The 17598-nt window shown below is 45.9% G+C and overlaps 2 protein-coding genes across 7 annotated transcripts in view; one reads left to right on the top strand and one right to left on the bottom strand.

The window, feature by feature from the left end:
* The window catches only part of Nelfa (negative elongation factor complex member A), a 28374-nt gene extending 20257 nt beyond the window's left edge, over nucleotides 1-8117 (top strand). Inside the window, exons 5-12 of one of the 2 annotated variants that reach the window (XM_021163014.2) lie at nucleotides 2588-2677; nucleotides 4182-4312; nucleotides 4400-4469; nucleotides 4874-4962; nucleotides 5629-5740; nucleotides 6611-6882; nucleotides 7036-7135; nucleotides 7238-8117. In XM_021163014.2, the coding sequence (XP_021018673.1) occupies nucleotides 2588-2677; nucleotides 4182-4312; nucleotides 4400-4469; nucleotides 4874-4962; nucleotides 5629-5740; nucleotides 6611-6882; nucleotides 7036-7135; nucleotides 7238-7422 (1049 nt within the window). In that variant the 3' untranslated portion in view covers nucleotides 7423-8117. The remainder of the gene's footprint in view (nucleotides 1-2587; nucleotides 2678-4181; nucleotides 4313-4399; nucleotides 4470-4873; nucleotides 4963-5628; nucleotides 5741-6610; nucleotides 6883-7035; nucleotides 7136-7237) is intronic. The other variant, XM_021163013.2, reaches the window with a different exon arrangement.
* Nucleotides 8118-8185: 68 nt separating this feature from the next.
* Nucleotides 8186-17598, bottom strand: part of Nsd2 (nuclear receptor binding SET domain protein 2) — a 75532-nt gene continuing 66119 nt past the window's right edge. For all 5 annotated transcript variants that reach the window (XM_021163010.1, XM_021163008.2, XM_029478088.1 and 2 more), the window contains 4 exons: nucleotides 14455-14596; nucleotides 14060-14166; nucleotides 12515-12719; nucleotides 8186-11228 (listed from right to left, as the gene is read on the bottom strand). In XM_021163010.1, the coding sequence (XP_021018669.1) occupies nucleotides 10957-11228; nucleotides 12515-12719; nucleotides 14060-14166; nucleotides 14455-14596 (726 nt within the window). In that variant the 3' untranslated portion in view covers nucleotides 8186-10956. The remainder of the gene's footprint in view (nucleotides 11229-12514; nucleotides 12720-14059; nucleotides 14167-14454; nucleotides 14597-17598) is intronic.

Raw genomic sequence — 17598 nt, 5'->3', positions numbered from 1 at the left:
AGAGGCTTCCATATAATACACAAGATATTCTCTCTATAGTTTTCAAATATTTTTACTTTAAAAGAGACTAGCTTGTCTTCTCAAAAAAACAATCAGAGGTTTCTGTGTTAACCACTGATGTTTAGAAACATGCATTAGAGACCTCAGAGTTTCAAACACAGTGCCTATAATCTCACAAAATAGTATCTGTGCCAGTCAAGCAGGTTGTGGGTCCCTCACAATGGGATGTTGGTGTGAGGCTGCTGTTTGTATCCTGACCTGGTCTCTATCATATTAGATGGTTTTATTAAATGCTTTCCCAAATCACGCCTTATGAAGGTTTATGTGGAAGGCTGGAGACAGGGCAGGGAAAGTGTCCTTTAGCCAAATAACATTAAAAGGATGGGTTTTAAGCCAGGTGCACCGGGTACCTAGTTCACGACTTTTTGAAATGCTGAGAAAGAAAGATCACATGAATACAAACTGACTTTAGACCAGCCTAGGCAATGTAGATCTTGTTTTGGCAAAACAATATTGTCTTAGTTAGGGTTTTACTGCTGTGAACAGACACCATGACCAAGGCAAGTCTTATAAAAACAACATTTAATTGGGGCTGGCTTATAAGTTCAGAGGTTCAGTCCATTATCATCAAGGTGGGAGCATGGCAGTATCCAGGCAGGCATGGCGCAGGCAGAGCTGAGAGTTCTACGTCTTCATCCAAAGGCTGCTAGTGGAAGACTGACTTCCAGGCAACTAGGGTGAGAGTCTTAAGCCCATACCCACTGTGACACACCTATTCCAACCAGGTCACACCTATTCCAATAAGGCCGCACCTCCAGATGGTGCCACTCCCTGGTCCAAGAATATACAGACCATCACAAATATAAACAAAAAACCAACAAATGAAAAAGATTTAAAAAATTAAAAACATAGATTTCCATAAACTTATTTTGGCTATGCAATTAACATCACTAGTATTTGTAAATAGCTCTTTGTTGTTGTTGTTGTTTATTGTTTTGTTTTTTGAAAAACAGTCTCACTTTGAAGCCTAGGGTGACATGAGTTCTCCCTCCTCCTGCCTCAGCTTCCTGAGTGCTGGGATCACAGGCCAGCAAATACCCTGTTTGCAGGAAGAGCCTTGTAGCAGAACAGGTCTAGGGTCTGTGCTGTCTGGAGGTCTGTGGAGCTCAGGCCCACTGAACTGCTCTGGAAGGTCTCCAGCCCAGCTGTCAGGAAGTCCTCAGCGCTGCTGATGGACTCGGGCTAATCCTGCCCTCCAGGACCGGAAGCAAGTTCAGCAAAATCTCTTGTCTCCTTCTCATATTTATGTGTAACTCCATGACCTGAGCCTGCTGTAAAGGCAGCTGTGGGGACCTGTAATATAGCAACACCTCAGGCTCCTGGTTCCCGGGGGCACACAGGTGGCAATGACAGTTGACTCTGGAGCCACATTTGTGGGAATGTCCTGACACAGGAAGCTTTTGTCATATGTGAGCTGGTGTCAAGCTCCTCCGTGACCAGGGGAAGGCTATTTAACAAAATGAGCTTACAACACATGATGGTTTTTATTGTTCGGTATTTAATTTTATTACCGCGTCATCATTTCATTTTAATATTGAGCTCTTTAACATAGTTGGTGTTCACTCTGCTGAGGAAGGGTCTCCCTTGCTGCTGACTCAAATGCCCGTCACTGCCCTTGGATTAGGTTGTCAACTTTAGAAAGCCAGTGCACACAGTTTCGAGGGAAATTTGGTGTTTTCTATTAAGGGACACAGGACGAGAAAACCTGCAATACTAGCTGTGGTATTATTCTTCCATTGCCAGAGTCCCTGACGGAAGCGGGCAGAGTTGAGCAGGAGCTTGCGGGTCTATGATGTGACATGACTATACAGTCAAGCCAGGGGCAACCCAGGGGACATGTGTTGGCTTCAGGTTTTCTGTCCCAAGACAACTTTGGTTCCCAGAACAAAGGGAAGGCCTCTGTGGAATGGACTATAGCCACAGTGCCATCCCTTTTGGAGATGTAGTAGAGATTAAGGTGGTCTTTAACTCTTGCCGTTCAGTATGTCCTCAGAAGCACCTAGCACCACGATGAGATGTGGCAACCCAGAAGCCATGCATGAGCAATTGTCCCCTTCCTCTTCTCTTGTCAAGAAAACCAGTCTTCCCACCCCCCGCCCCTCCAAAAGCTGTAGCTCATTTCTCCTGTCTCTAGTCTGTCCATTTTGCTGCCTTGGGAACAATGATTGAAGAAAAATAGACTACATAGAAGCTCTGGCAGCTACAGAGTAGCAAAAATTTCCCACTTAATTCTTAGCTTAATGTTAAATTATATAGGCAATGATATTATAAATATATAATGTATTATAAAAACAAATACCAGGAAACAGTCCTTCCTTTCTTTTTGTGTTTTGTTTTGGGCTTTTTTGTTTGTTTCTTAAAGGAATTATCAGCTATAAACTTCAGCAGCATTTCTGGGTGCATCCTGCTGGGTTATATAAAGGAGTTACCTTGAGTATTTTTAAAGTCTTTCTTGTTATAGTTGCTTTATATGCTGAGAGGCCCCGTGCTCTAAGTGACCCTGATCTTGTGACTTTTATTCTCACAGCTACCGAGACAGCCCAGCAGCTGAAGAGAAGTGCTGGGGTCCCGTTCCATGCTAAGGGCCGGGGGCTGCTTCGAAAGATGGACACTACAAGTAAGGCTCCTGTGCTCTCGGGTGGTGCTGCCGTTGCTGCCAGGCGGGAGGGTTTGGCTTGAAAGGTAGGATTTTTTCTCACCAGAAAATGCACTTGGACATTAGTCCTGAGAGGTGAGGCCCACGGCTCTATAGTGAGAAGTTGTGTGAAGACAAGCAAGGCCTTGTGCATTATCCTGGGGAGAGGAAGGAGGCTGTATGTGGTGAAGCAGCTGGTATTTGTTTTTATAATACATTATATATTTTTAATATCATTGCCTATATAATTTAACATTAAGCTAAGAATTAAGTGGGAAATTTTTGCTACTTTGTAGTTGCCAGAGCTTCTAGGAGAAGGTGACATTTGCTTTAGCCCCTCTGTCATCGGTAGCTACCCTCTTGAGTGTAACAGTTATGGCAGGTGCCATGTGCCCAGGGCAAGTTTCCAAGTTAGAGGGCCACACAGTAGTCTGGCTCTTCATGCATGTGCCTGTGTTTATGTGCACTTAGCACTGTGTCAGATACAAGAGAGGACTCCTCTAGAATGATGTTCAGGGCCCAGTGGGCAAGATAGCTTTAGAATGAAGGGAAAGCCTTGCCTGGTCCTCCCACTTGGTTCATCTTGCATCTTGGAATACCAAGTTCCCATAACTCCAAAAGCTGGCACATAACTAGTGCAAAGCCTTGGTATGGCTGACCGACCATTTTCCCATTATCACTACAGGGCATTGTTCTTCCTTTGGTATGGCCTGCTGCTGTAGTGTAGGCTCCACCTTGCTTTCTTTGCCTCTGAGGACATTGGGTGGCCCTCCTGAGGGACAGAAAGAAAAGGAATGTCACTGTTCTGAGAGGCTTGATACTGTAAGGTCACCTAACTCAAGATCTTTGGCTTTCTTCTTAGCAAAAATGTTAGTTTGGGGTGTTACTACTGGGCAGTTTGAAACCAGGGTAGTTCTTGTCCTGAAAAGTCTGGAGGCCTCATTTGTCTTAGAGAGCTGTTAGCATCTATTACTCTAGCGTTCTCAGAAAGGATGAGTCGTGCACCTTCAGACCGTAAGCCTGGGTCTTCCCAACAGACCTCCAGGGATGTCATTAGGCTTGTCGGTTCTGAACTCATGTTTCTTCACCATAGTGATGCTGACAAAGAGCCTGAGTGGTTTTTTGTTTTTTGAATTATTTTATTGTATGTGTATGGCTGTTTTGTCTGGATATATATCTGTGTACGTGTGTGCAGTACTCCTGGATGACAGAATGACAGAAGAGGGCATCAGATCCCTTGGGACTGGATCTAACGGTGGGTGTTGGAAATTGAACCTGGGTCCTCTGTAAGAACAGCCAGTGCTCTTAACCACAGGGTCATTGCTCCATCCCCTTGAGTTCTTTTTAGCACAGGATGAAATGTGCAAAAGTCCACAATGTGGTAGAAGACTAACTTTCTGTGGGATTTCCCAGAGGCAGCCTTGCTCAAGAGGCTGCTGGGCCCCCCCCAGAGACATTATCACTGATATTAGTGTCTTTTCTGTAGCCCCTCTCAAAGGCATTCCGAAGCAAGCCCCCTTCAGAAGTCCCACCACACCCAGCGTCTTCAGCCCTTCTGGGAACCGGACTCCAATACCACCTTCGAGGACGCCACTGCAGAAAGAAAGGGGTGTGAAGGTGGGACATCCCTTTTCATGATCCTGCCAAGGCTAAGCATTGATTCTTTGCTCTATAATTAAGTGCGGCATGTATTTATTTTGGCAGCTGCTTGATATTTCTGAGCTGAATACAGTTGGTGCTGGACGAGAGGCAAAGAGGAGGAGGAAGACTTTAGGTGTGTGGATCATTGAAGGTTTGGAGGGAGGATGGGGGGCAGTGCAGCCTAATGGGTTGTAGTTGCTTCTGCCAGTATAGTGCCTGGGTCCTTTGGGTTTCTTCATGTTTTCTCTTTGTGGTCTAGTCTGTCTGTGATTTTTCCCAGGGATTTTTTTTGTTAGTTGGTTTTGTTTTGAGTGGGGGCATGTGGCTTTTTGAGACAAGGTCTGTACACTGTGGTCCAGTCAGGCCTCGGGCTTGTAGCTTTCCAACTACTAGGATTACAGGTTATAATATCATTTCCTTGCCCTGAGACCTAAGTGCATAGTGCTATCTTGCATTTGGCCTTCACAGAGAACACTTGTGACTTGAACTGGAGCTGGGTCAGAGCCACTAACCAGCCTTCTCTTCCTTTAATGGCAGACACAGAAGTGGTAGAAAAGCCCACCAAGGAAGAGACGGTTGTTGAAAACGCTACCCCTGACTATGCTGCTGGCCTGGTGTCCACACAGGTAGCCACTGAGATATATTCTGTATGTGTGTACATGTGTGCAGATATGTATGCATGTATGAACGTGTATGTATGCTAGTAGCTGAAGGAGCCAGAGCTTGACTTGGGCATCAGTCGCGTGTTTGGAACAAATACCTGCCTCATTCTAGGATTACTGCCTGTGGTGCCTCCATACCACTGTTACCTCAAGCTCCTCACTGTCCAGTGGGTATGGTTCCTGCTTGAGGCCCAGGTGCTCTGCAGACCAGGCATGGCATGCATGTGGGAAGGGTGTTTGAACCAGAGTAGCTCTTTCCCAGGGCTGGTCTGTGGAAATGAGTAGTCAGAGGCAGGTGCGTAGGTTGTGTGTGTGTAGGCAGTGTGACCGTTCTTGGTATGATCTCTGAGCCCATTTTCTTTGCGGTACCCTTTGCATTGCTGAACTATTTTCCCTAGATGTCAGTTTGGGAACATAGGGTGGTGACTGTGGCTTAAGTTTGAAGTCCAGCATCACTAAAATCAGGGGCTTATGGTTAGAGAAGCCACTATCCCGGCCCTGGGGATAGCAGTACTTGCTAACTTGCTCTGTTGATGGGCAATGGCTGATTGAGGCTGTCCAGGCTACTCCCAGGAAGGTGTACTGAAACCCTTACCTCTGCCTGGAGGAACCATTGTCTCTGTCTTCCAGAAACTTGGGTCTCTGAACAGTGAGCCAACACTGCCCTCCACAAGTTACCTGCCCTCTACACCCAGTGTGGTACCTGCCTCATCTTACATCCCCAGCTCTGAGACTCCCCCAGGTGAGTACCCAGCAGTATGCTGAACCCGGTTTCCCTCAGCCCCCATAAGGACTTGCCCTGGGCTTACAGGGTTTCTTTTGACCCCTGGATGGAGCCTGGCATACCAACCTGGGAAGCTCACAGGTACTGGTCAGCACTAAAGCACCTGTCCCATTGTCTTCTGATCCCAGGCAGCAGAAGGATCTCCTGGCCAAGAAATAAGCCAGAAGTCCTGATTTGAATGAACAAGTAGCTGCCAAGATTGCCACTTTGGGCACCCTGTTCTTTAAGGGTGGGGTGGGGGGGTGATACGAGGGGAAGCCAAGGATTTTCTCTTCCCAGATGAGGCATTCTGTAGAGGAATGATTCTTTCAGGGGCAGACATAAGCTTGGGTTAGTTATTTGTTCAGGGTGTTGGCTCCATTGGGCTCAGCTCTGTAGCTTGGGGGGGTCAGTTTTCCTCAGGACATGTAAGGGTCAGCAGCCTTGCTGAGGCAGAGTGTGCTAGGCTTGGGGAGCTGCTTTCCATCGTCCTGTAACCAGTACCAGGGTATATATGGGTAACATCATACGCCAGGACCTAACCAGAGCCTTAGACACCTTAAACTACAAGTCTAGAAATGCCTAAGGACATAGGCTCTGCCTTGCTGGATAGTACTGCACAGGGCTCATGTCCCTGACTATGAAGGTCAGTAAGGGCTTCTGGGCAGCAGTGATGGAACAAGACAAGAGTAGGTGGGTATGGAGTAGTTGTCGGGGCAGGAGAAGTGGAGCTGAGCCTATTGCCTCTCCAGAAAATGGTGCCTGGGGCAGGGAGCCTGGGGACCAAGTAGATTAGGAATGAAGACTCCCTTTCCTGGACAACTCTTAATAAACCTGCTTTGCCTACAGCTCCACCCTCTCGGGAAGCCAGCCGGCCACCTGAGGAACCCAGCGCTCCAAGTCCCACACTGCCAACACAGTTTAAACAAAGGGCACCTATGTATAACAGTGGCCTGAGCCCAGCTACACCAGCACCTGCAGCACCTACCTCACCTCTGACACCTACTACTCCCCCAGCTGTCACTCCCACTGCTCAGACACCCCCAGTGGCCATGGTGGCCCCTCAGACCCAGGCTCCAGCCCCTGTTCAGCAGCAACCTAAAAAGAACCTGTCCCTCACTGTAAGTACCCTGCCAGGGCCCAAGGCCATTAGATGGATAGCATAGCTTTGCCTGTTTGCAGCCAAGGGGTATTATATGATGAGCATAGCGGGGCCAATGGTAGTAGAGGCAGGTGGCCTTGGCACCCTAGGCACCCACATCATCTTTTCACAGAGAGAACAGATGTTTGCTGCCCAGGAGATGTTCAAGACGGCAAACAAGGTCACTCGGCCAGAGAAGGCCCTCATCCTGGGCTTCATGGCTGGCTCTCGAGGTACATCTGTGCTAATGCTAAGCTTGGGAGGTGCCCCAGATGGGTTGGGGGGATGGGTTGCTTGGCCCTAGGCACCTGCCCAGCAGTCCCTGCTCCCTACAGAGAACCCGTGCCCGGAGCAGGGGGATGTGATCCAGATCAAGCTCAGTGAACACACAGAGGATCTGCCCAAGGCAGACGGCCAGGGCAGTACCACCATGCTAGTGGACACAGTGTTCGAGATGAACTACGCCACAGGCCAGTGGACACGCTTCAAGAAGTACAAGCCTATGACCAATGTGTCCTAAGTGCCATCTCTGCTGCTGACCCTCATCAGACCAGAGGACAAGGTTTGCTGGTTGTGCTGAGTGACCTGAGCAGATACCGAAGGATGTGCTCCACCCAGCACCTGTGATCCACAGGCCCCTGGGCCCAGCCATTTCTCTGGGGAGTTTAGGCTTATTTTTTATATTCTAATAAGTTAGTTTTCTGTGTGATTAAGATACTTTTTTTTATTCAATATTATGTTTTGAATGCAAACCAAAAGTTACTTCAAAATTTTAGTGCCTGTTCGACTTTTACCTTTTTTATTTCTTCTTTAGAGAAAAAAAAAAAAAAAAGTTACTGGCTGAGAGGGCTTTCTCTCTCTGCTTGTGCATGCCCTCCCTCGTGAGGTTGAGGGGACCAAAGGTGACATCTGGAAAGTCTAGGGTGTGAGGGGGACCATGACCAGCTTTGATGCCACTACTTACCAGGGATTTGTATGTCTTTTGTACAGTTGTAAACATTTCAAACCTGTGTCTGGGTTCCTATTTTCATTGTAAAATGACCTGAGTATTAAAGTTTAGTTTTTCTAAAGAAAGCCCACAGAGCTGTGTTTCAGGTGAGCTTGACCCCCTGCTCTGAGACCAAACCCCTGCATATACAGCTGTCAGAACCTGGGAGAGGAGAGGCAGGGTTGGAGGTAAGGCTACCTGAAAATAGAGGTTGGTAAATGGGTAGGGCAACTTGTGGGCACCCAGGAAGTGGAGGAGTCAGACACAGTTACGTATTAAATAAGTGTAAGAAAAAGGCCTTTAAAGTTTTTTAATAAAAAAATACTCATTACAGTTTTCCAAACACGATTTTCCACTTAAATGCTATTCTTCCCCAACTGGTAATTCTCATCTATATTTCAGTATTAACTCCCCCCTCCCCCCAAACTTCAAGTTTTTAAGCCTTCACTATCAGACCTAGTGACAGCACCCAGCATTCCTAAAAGGAACCTGACTTTATATTGTATGAAGTTTAGACACCAATTGGCACATTTAAACTTATTTAATTTCTGATAGGGCATTTCACATCTCAACAGGATACAGTGATACCATGATACACATGGACACAGCATTTTATTCTAACAGTTATCAGCTGAAGTTATTTGGCAACTGATAGGTGTTTGCATTACCTTTAAAACATTTTTTCCCTATTAACTCTTGAAAATTAGGTAGCTCTGGAGGTCACACATCATCAGGTATCACTTGGAAGTCCTCAGAAAAGCCAACCTGAGTGTGCCTGCCTGAGACCCAAGGAGTCCTTACATACTAGTGCCAGGCTGTTCCTTAAGAACTAGCACCTGGGTCCTCCTCACTCTTGCCAGATGCACTGCCCTACAGGTGCCTAGGTCTGAAGTGCTGTAGTTCCACATTTTCCTAGACCAGTGCTACTGTGGACACTGGCTGTGTATCCTGGGCTGCTGCCACTCTGCAGAAGCGTACACACAGGTGTGTGCTGACTAGGGAGCAGCTCCTGCCTGGTTTGGGATGCCACGGCTCCTGAGTAGTTATGGAAGATGGGCAGTCTTCATTTGTTTATGTCACATTAAGGAAGAAGAAACTGGAGTTGATATTCAGAAAGTAACATCTCTGTCAGATTCAGGACACCTACCACACCCAGAGTCACAGCCCTAGGCCTGTTGGAAAGGCCAATCACCCCAGATTTGTAAATAGGTCTTCGGTTGGTTTTTAGAGTTAGTGTTATTATTCATTAATACTTTTAGAAAGGGGAAATTGTCTAACATGTCCACAATATTTCCTTCAGAAAGACTATAAAATAACTTGGAACCAAAAATCCCAAGATTTTACTTAAGATTTTTTTTTTTTTAAAGTTAATCTGTTCCCAAAGTGTACTGCAGAATCAGCTCTGCTGCTGTTCTCTTTTGCAGAAGCTACTCAGCTGGTAGGGAAGGATGGTTTGGGACAAGATGGGCCCACCATGGAGCCTGGGGGCCATGTGCATGTGAGGAGGCTATGTGGCCTATCACTACATCAGCCTTCCAAACTGGGGCCATAAGTAACAGAACTTTATGAACTAATCTAGTATTTTATAGAGCAGTTTAAGCCAGATTAAATTCTAAACTGAAAAGTGTTCCTGACCTTGTCCAGTCAAATAGGCGTCTCCAGAGGTAACTAGGCCTGTGCCTATAGAAGCAACAGGCTGCCTGCGAAGCTGCTTCAACTTTTGGGGAACTACCATAGACTAAGTGCCTAAGGAGTGGTCTCTGACCAGTGCTCACGACACGCCAGGCTTTCAGATGTCATGACTGATGCTGACCACTAAGAAGACTGCAGCTCTACAAGGCTAGAGGGCAGCAGGACAGCAGTGGGTAGCAAACCTTGGGGACTTAATGGCTAGTTAGTTTTCCAAAGCCATCCATTGTTGATGCATTGCGTGCACCTTCCCTCCCAATAGAAAGAAAGCATGAGGTTTCCTTTCTTGGTGTCCCAAGCTCTCCAAGGCCAAGATGCACTCCTGGGAAGGCAGAAGCAAGCCAAAGGACAGACAGTCTAGTAGTCCTTGGGCTGGACCTTTAAAGTAAATCACTTAAATCTCACAGGGAAACAGATACCATCAGACTTGACCACCATGAAACCAGGTGGAGAGAGAACGGGCAACCAGCTTTAGGCTCCACAAACAAATGCACCACACAGAAAGCATTAGCCTACGTTCCAGGCTGTCTTGTGCCACCCACCCCCCACCCCAGATACTGTGGTTACCTCCCTCTGTGCTCAATAGTTTATATCTGCCCGACAACTCAAGATACATTTTAGCTGGTAATGTGTTTTAGCAAAAGTATGTTGGGAATAAATGTCAGAAACATATCAAGTGATGAAAATGTACAAGGTTTTCAAAAGACATTAGAGAAAAACAGGCAAAACAAAGGCAGCTGCTCTGCTCCACAGGCCACACTGCTGTCACTGGTCATGTCCACAAACAGGGAAGCCACGAGAGGAATCTTAACAACACCACAACCACTCAAAGTGGAAACAAAGCACTTTGAGGAAAAATTCACATTAATACAAAGAACATAGGCTGTTTCAAACAACAGAAGAATTACCAATCCTGATCAGAAGAAGCCCAGGGCTGGAGGCCCAGTCTGCCCTGAGTAGGTGGGCAGTATGTGAATAGAAGCCTGCACCATCAGGACAGAGCTAATGGTGACCTTTAGAAAATTCTTTGTTTCAGGTAAGATAAAAGCATTTCACATGCCAGTTAATCTTCAATCATAACTTTAATCTAAAATAGAAATGGGAGGGCACCTTGACGCTGGGTCTCAGATTCAAGTGTAGAGGTGACGCTGTGTAGTAAGGCTTGTTTATCCTGGACCACCAAGCCTGCAGCTGACAGGCATCAGTGCAGACGCAGCACAGCTGCTGAGGGTGGCTCAGTGGTGGGAGGAGCTGCCTCCCACCCAAGTAGGCCTATACACAGCGCTAGGAGCTGGGTCCTTGGGGTGGGTGCCGTGCTTGCCTTCCCACTGTCTGCAGGGCTGGCTGCCCTACACCACCCCAGGATCTGACCAAGCGCTATTTACCATCTGTGACCCTTCGCCAACACCGCCTTTTCTTCCTCTTCCCCTTCGACTTCAGTGATTCTGGAAAGGGTTTCTCAGTCTTGGTGCTACTTGAAGAGTCTGCCCTCAAGTCATGCTCACAGCAGTAGGACTGCCCATCCTGGGTGGAACGGAAAGCAGTCCCATCTTGGTGTTCCTTACAGAATGAGTTGGGGCAGAGGTGGCAAAATGAGGTAGAAGGTTTGCCACATACATCACAGTGATGCCAGGGACATTCCCACTTCCCTGCAATAAAGCACACTATCAGCAAATGGAAGTAACAGATTCAAAGCTTCAGTATATTCAGGGTGGAGAAGAATGTTTTTGAGGGGTACTAGGGACTGAACCCAGGGCCGCAAGCATGTGCTGTAGCATTGAGCTAATATCCATCCATAGTCTTATTTTTCTTACAAGAGATACCCATCTTAATATGTTCCTCAAGGTGACCTGGATCTTTATAACTAGCCATCCTCCTGCTTCAGCCTTGAGTTGGTGGGCCAACTGGAACATATCAGCATACCTAACTTAAAATCATTTTTTATTTGGCTAGTCAAATAAATACAAATTAACACAAGAGTCTGCTTTTCATTTCAGTTTCCAGAGAGAAGCTTGTAATTGGTGCTCAAAGGCCAGGCAGGTACTAAGTGCTGCAGACTACAGCATACATCCTGCCAACTGCAGCATCACACCAGACACAGCTCACTAACACTACAGGTGTCTACTGATGGCAGTGGCCCTGACCTGCCTCCCCCCCCCCCCTGTTTTTTTAAATTGAGACAGGGTTCCTTTGTGTACCTCTGAATATCCTAGAGCAGGCTGGTCTTGAACTCAGAAATCTACCAGCCTCTGCTTCCCAAGTGGTCAGATTAAAGTTGTAAGCTATCATGCCTGGCTTGTGCTTTGCCTACTATAAGGAACCAGTTTTCTGCTTAGATATAAATCTCTGAAACTCTTTGTTAGTATTAAGGATAGCTGTCAAATCCACAGCTACAGATATGTAAAGATATGTAAATTTCTGGTCTTTGAGTGAAATCTTTGTATTTCATCCTGATGCTATGATCTCTTGAATATGATGAGGTAGTAAGACACAAAGCCTATTCTATTGTCTTCCAGAGAGCCAAATCTGTGGTTCCATCTTAAATAGCAATTCCTGCTAACTCTAATGTCATCTCTAGGGACAGACAGTGCCTGTAAGTCCTTGAGAGGGAGTTAGGTGAGGTGCCTAACAACCAGGTCCTCCATTCACTGAGATGAGTCTTAGTGAGGCTGTTGCAGTGGAACCTGTCTTTTCCAGTATCATCCTGCCTGGTGCATACCACTTTGGATCTTGGTGCTAATGAAATGACCACTCTACACTGGGCTTGGAAAGCTACTGCCTGACCCCATCCTAGACTTCAGCAGGTTCCCTGGGCTGGAGACATTTACCACCTGACCTTCCCATAAATTTGCAACCAGGTAAGGAAGGTCCAGTCAGTAAAGAAAGGCAAGCCCTCTGTAAGTCATCAGAAACTGGCTGGGTGCTGGACACCTACCAAAGGGCCGCTTGCCCAAACCGAGGCAGGATAGGTGGTAGGCCTTGGTACAGAACTTGCGGTCACACAGCACCAGCTGCCCACCATCACCACAGCGGAAGCACTCATCCTCTGACTGCCGTTTTCCTTCACCCTTGGCTCTGCGCCTTCTGGTTTTCTTCTTGGCCTTTTTACCCTTTTCCTCTGATGAAAGGGACGTTGATGTCTAGAATTAAGAATTAAGCATAGTTCTCATAAAGTACAAACTGAAGCAGTAATAAAAAGACAAACTACACAGATGCCCAAAAAGCATGGTCCAGAGCGACATTACAGATCCCTAGGGTATTCCAACATAAGGGTGCCTGAGCTAAAAATGTAGCTCAAGGCTGTAGGTTCCATTTCTAGCACCACAAAAGGGTATATCCCCCACACAGAGAAGAAGGTCATGGCCAATGGGATGACCCACTACATCTTAAGCAACTCCTGCTAAGACAGGCTCAATAATGTCATGCATAGGATCTGCTAACAAAGACGTCAGAGTACTGACCTGTTGGGAACTTCTCTTAGCTAAGAATTCAATTATAAGCAGCACAGATAAGGGCAACCCAGTGTCAAAGCAGCTGTCCTTCAGAATATATGTAGAGGATGGGCTCAGTCTACAGCTCAGGGTAGAGATGCCCATGATAGCCTTGGCCTTTTGCATGTAAGGGGTACCCCAAAATTTATATTCTCCCAAGGACCTTGGAGACGTGATTTTAGAAGTCATTGTGAATGAAGTTACAAGAGCTAGAGATGGCTCAGTGGCTAAGAGCACTGACTGAACTCAAATCCTAGCAACCACATGGTGGCTCACAACCATGTGTAATGGGATCCGATGCCCTCTTCTGGTGCATCTGAAGACAGTGACAGTGTCCTCATCATATATAAAAAATAAAGAAATTAAAAAAAAAAAAACAATAAAAATGAACACTGGCACATCAAGTAAGCATGACTTGCAATCAACTTGAAAGGGACTGGTGTCCAAAAGCTGTGACTCAGGAGAGCACTTGCCTAGCAGGCACAGGCTCTGGGACCTACATACAGCAATGCAAACAAAGAACAAAAAGGTAGCAAGGCAGTGGTCAAGATGGACACCAACCACTTGGAGCCTCAAGTGAAGCAATGCAACACCAGGATAAGGCTTGTACAACCTAAGGAACACCAGTCATCAACAGGAGTGGGAAGGAGGCCTTATAGACTCTTGAAAGTTTTGAACAAACATGGTCCTGTCAATAACTCTGATTGTACCTACCTGTGTTCAAGACTGAGTCTATGTTCTTGATGTTTAAGCCACACATCTGTTGGTGCTGCATTAGGATAATTCTCACAGGAATTCTACCAGTGAGGAACTCTTAACAAGTGGCCTACCCTGACAGAGGGCCTCACTGATCCCAACCCACACACTGCAGGGACCCTCCCCTTGTCACAGCAACAGTCTACTGGGAAGAGGTGCTGCTTACTAGAAAGCAATCTTCTCAGATGCCATAATGGTCCAGCTTCAACAGAAAGAAGCTGTGATGCCCTTACCTTTGGTCTGTCTCCAAGGAACCCACTACAGTTGGAGGCTCCACACCGACAGACCGTCTTTTCATTGCCCAAACAATCAAGGTTATAGTTGAAAGTCAGCTCTGTACCTAAAGGAGACACAATGTTTTGTTAGAGTCCCCCAACCCCCCGCCCCCGTCCTCCTGAGGCAATGGATACTAAAGTTGAGAGTTAAGTTTCAAAAAAATGTGCCCCCCCTTTCAGGCACACAGTGGCATAACTCACAGATTCATCAATTCGCTTCATAAAACAGATAGCCAAAACAAAACTTCCAAATTCTTATCCTAGACATTTTCAAACTCAGCCACAGCAAAGACCAGCTGTTGCCTCTGCCTATCCATATGGCACTAGACACTTGTAGGACCCCAGTGATGTACCTGCAGGAATGTCACACACAGCAAACAGGCCAACCCGTGTGTCCCCATTCACTGTCCACTTCAGGGTCTCACAGTTGGGCTGGCAGCTATGGTTCATGAATCGTGAATAATTCCCTTTGGGGCCAGCATCAATTATGCGGTCCTGTAGGAAAAAAGTCAATGACATTTTATCTTAAAGGGATTCTTTGTGGTGTGAGCTGTTCAACCAGTCCAGATTCTCTTGCTCAGAACCAGAGCACTAAGAGAGCCCAAGTGAGCAGTGGTGAGGACAGTGGGCTGGTACCTATAGCATCACCCCTAGCAACAAATAAGCTAGGAGAAATACTAGTGTCACAGACCTGGGAAGGATAGCAAGAGTCTGTAGGAAACCAGCACTGCCGGGGAATAGCAAACTGCATTACAAATAGGCAAGCGGTATAACTCCTAAAGATCAAGGCGGGCACAAGCATAACATGCTCAAGTTCCCACCAGCTAGAACAATGGGCTGTGTCCATGATGCTGACATGAGAGGGAGAGGCACAGGCTGACAGTTCTGAAATGGCAATGGGCAGAATCACAAATGTGAGTACACTGAGGCACTGGGAACTAACTCACTGAAATCCAAGTACAACAGAGAAAAAAGAACCACCAATCCCAGCCCAGCCCAGGAGACGGGCAGGTGGGTAGACAGATATACCTTCTCCCCTAAAACCTCTAGAGCATATACATAGCTCAGGAGTCTGCTCTACAGTGGTTATTTATGAGCTCGGTCATGTCTGAGTAGGGATGAATCTGTGCCAACAGTATTCCTAGCTGCACCTGTGGACCACAGAGCACTGTGAATGGCACAAGCTTGAGAAGACAATGCCTGTGCCACCTGATGGGTGCTAACCTTAGGCGTTTCTCTTGGCAGTAAACACCTTAAGAAACCTCCAAGGTTTGCACCCATCAGTTGATACAAGAATAGAAAGAGAAACTTGGTGGACATGCCTATAGTCCTAGGTACTTCAGATGCTAAGGAAGGAGATCACTTCAGCCCAGGACTCAGAATTCACTCCAGGAGAATAAAAGTAGAAACATTATCAGCATGAAGCTCAGGGACCTGCATCTTACAATACTAAGCTAACACCCTTGCCAGTTCTCTGTGTGTCTGAGATAACAGATGAACAATCTAGCTTGCTAAATCACACCTTAGCTCTATTTGTATACTTATCAGCTGGTGAAATGGCTCTTGCCATCAAGCCCCATAGCTGGGGGGAGCTTGAACCCCAGACCACACACCCTGGAAGAAGTAAACTGACTTCTGAAAGTTGTCTCTGACCTCTACAAGTATGCCACAGAATGCACAAACACACACAAAGTAAATACATGTTTCAAAAAGTGCATGCAAGTATGGGACTACAGACACGTATGTGATGTCTGGGGACAACTGCTTAGAGGTCAGTTCTCTGCTCCCACCTTGTCTATGAGGTAAGGTCTCTGGTTTCTGATATTGTGTCATGTAATCCAGGGTAGCTTACTTGAGAGCTCTCCAACTGAATTTTTCTTTAAAAAGACTTATTATGTGTTGGTGTGTCTCTGTGACTATAGGTGTCACATGAGTGTGATTACTCAGAGAGGCCAGAAGAGGGTGTCAGATCTGATGCTGGAGTTACAAGCAGTTGGGCCTGATATGGGTCATATGAACTGAACTTAGGTCCTTCAGAAAACTATCAAGGTTTGTATACATGTGTGTACATGCATTCAGAGGCCAGTTCAAGCCTGGGTGCTATTTCTCAAAGGCTGTCTTGTTTTTCTCTTTACTATCTATTTATTTCCTTGCTTGTGTGTGCATGTGAGCATGTGTGTGTGTGCCATGGTACTGGTATGGAGGCTAGAGGGCAACTTTCCTGAGTTGATGCTCTTCCGCCACATGGGTCCTTGGAATTAAACTCAGGTCTTCAGGCTTTCAGCACAGCACCTTTAACCAATGAGCCATCTTGTTTCTACACAATCACTACTGCTTTTTGAGATAGCCTCTTTCACTGGAGTCTGTGGTTCACCAATTATACTAGGTTGGCTAGCAACCTAAGGATCCTTCTGTCTCTATCTTCCTTGCATTGGGATTGTAAGAATATGCTACCATGCTCAGCTTTTTTAAATGAAAGCTTACTGGGATATTCATTCATTCATTCATTCTCTCTCTCTCTCTCTCTCTCTCTCTCTCTCTCTCTCTCTTTCTTTGGGTGGGTGAGTGGGGATGTATGGATGTGTGGGTGGATGGGCTAAGCCATATGCCCAGCCACATCTTAACCATTTTTATGTGTATAACTAATAATAATAAATATATTTATAAGGGCACCCTTTTAACTCTTTGCTATTTACCTACTCCAGAGAGAACACCTTCTTCTCAAATGCTCAGACTATAATAGTCATGGGTTATCATGCCAGCCCTTTGAATGCTTTAAGCATCTATCAAATTATGGTTTTAGACCAGGCATAGTAGCCTGTGTCTGTAATTTCCACACTAGTTGGCCTGAGGCAGGAGGATTCCAAGTTCAAGGCCAGCTTGGGCTATAAAGCTAGTTCAAATCAGGGATAGGGATGTAGTTCAGTGGTAGATCATACAATTTGTAGGATTTAAGAGTTTGATTCTCCAATACTTAAACAAAATTAACAAAAGCTGTTTCTTTTTTTGTCTAAAGATCTAAGAGGTCTTTTTAAGAGCTAAACTTGGGGACTGGTTAAGAGCAGTCTTAAGTTCAATTTTCAACAACCACATGGTGGCTCATCACCTTCTATAGGGGTGTCCATGTGGTGCTGTCTTCTGGCACACAGGTGTACATGCAGATAGAGCACATATACATAAAATAAATAAATATTTCTTTTAAAAAAGTTAAAATTGGTTTAATTATTGCTCTGAATGGAACATTCTTTTCTGTTCTTTGTAGGACGTAGGATTTTTGACTGAAAACGACATTTGAATCTAACAGTACAGTAAGTCTGGCAATCGCATTCTTCTGCCTCCTCTGCTCTCACTGAGTTTTGTTCTTTTCTTTCAAATGTTGTTCTAAGCTGCTTCTTCTTCTTCTTCTTTTTTTGTTTTTTTTGTTGTTGTTGTTGTTGTTGATTTGGTTTTTTGAGACAGTGTTTCTCTGTGTAGCCCTGACTGTCCTGGAACTCACT

The sequence above is a fragment of the Mus caroli genome, chromosome 5 (assembly GCF_900094665.2).
Source record: "Mus caroli chromosome 5, CAROLI_EIJ_v1.1, whole genome shotgun sequence".
NCBI lineage: Eukaryota > Metazoa > Chordata > Mammalia > Rodentia > Muridae > Mus > Mus caroli.
This window is presented reverse-complemented; position numbering and strand designations above follow the sequence as displayed.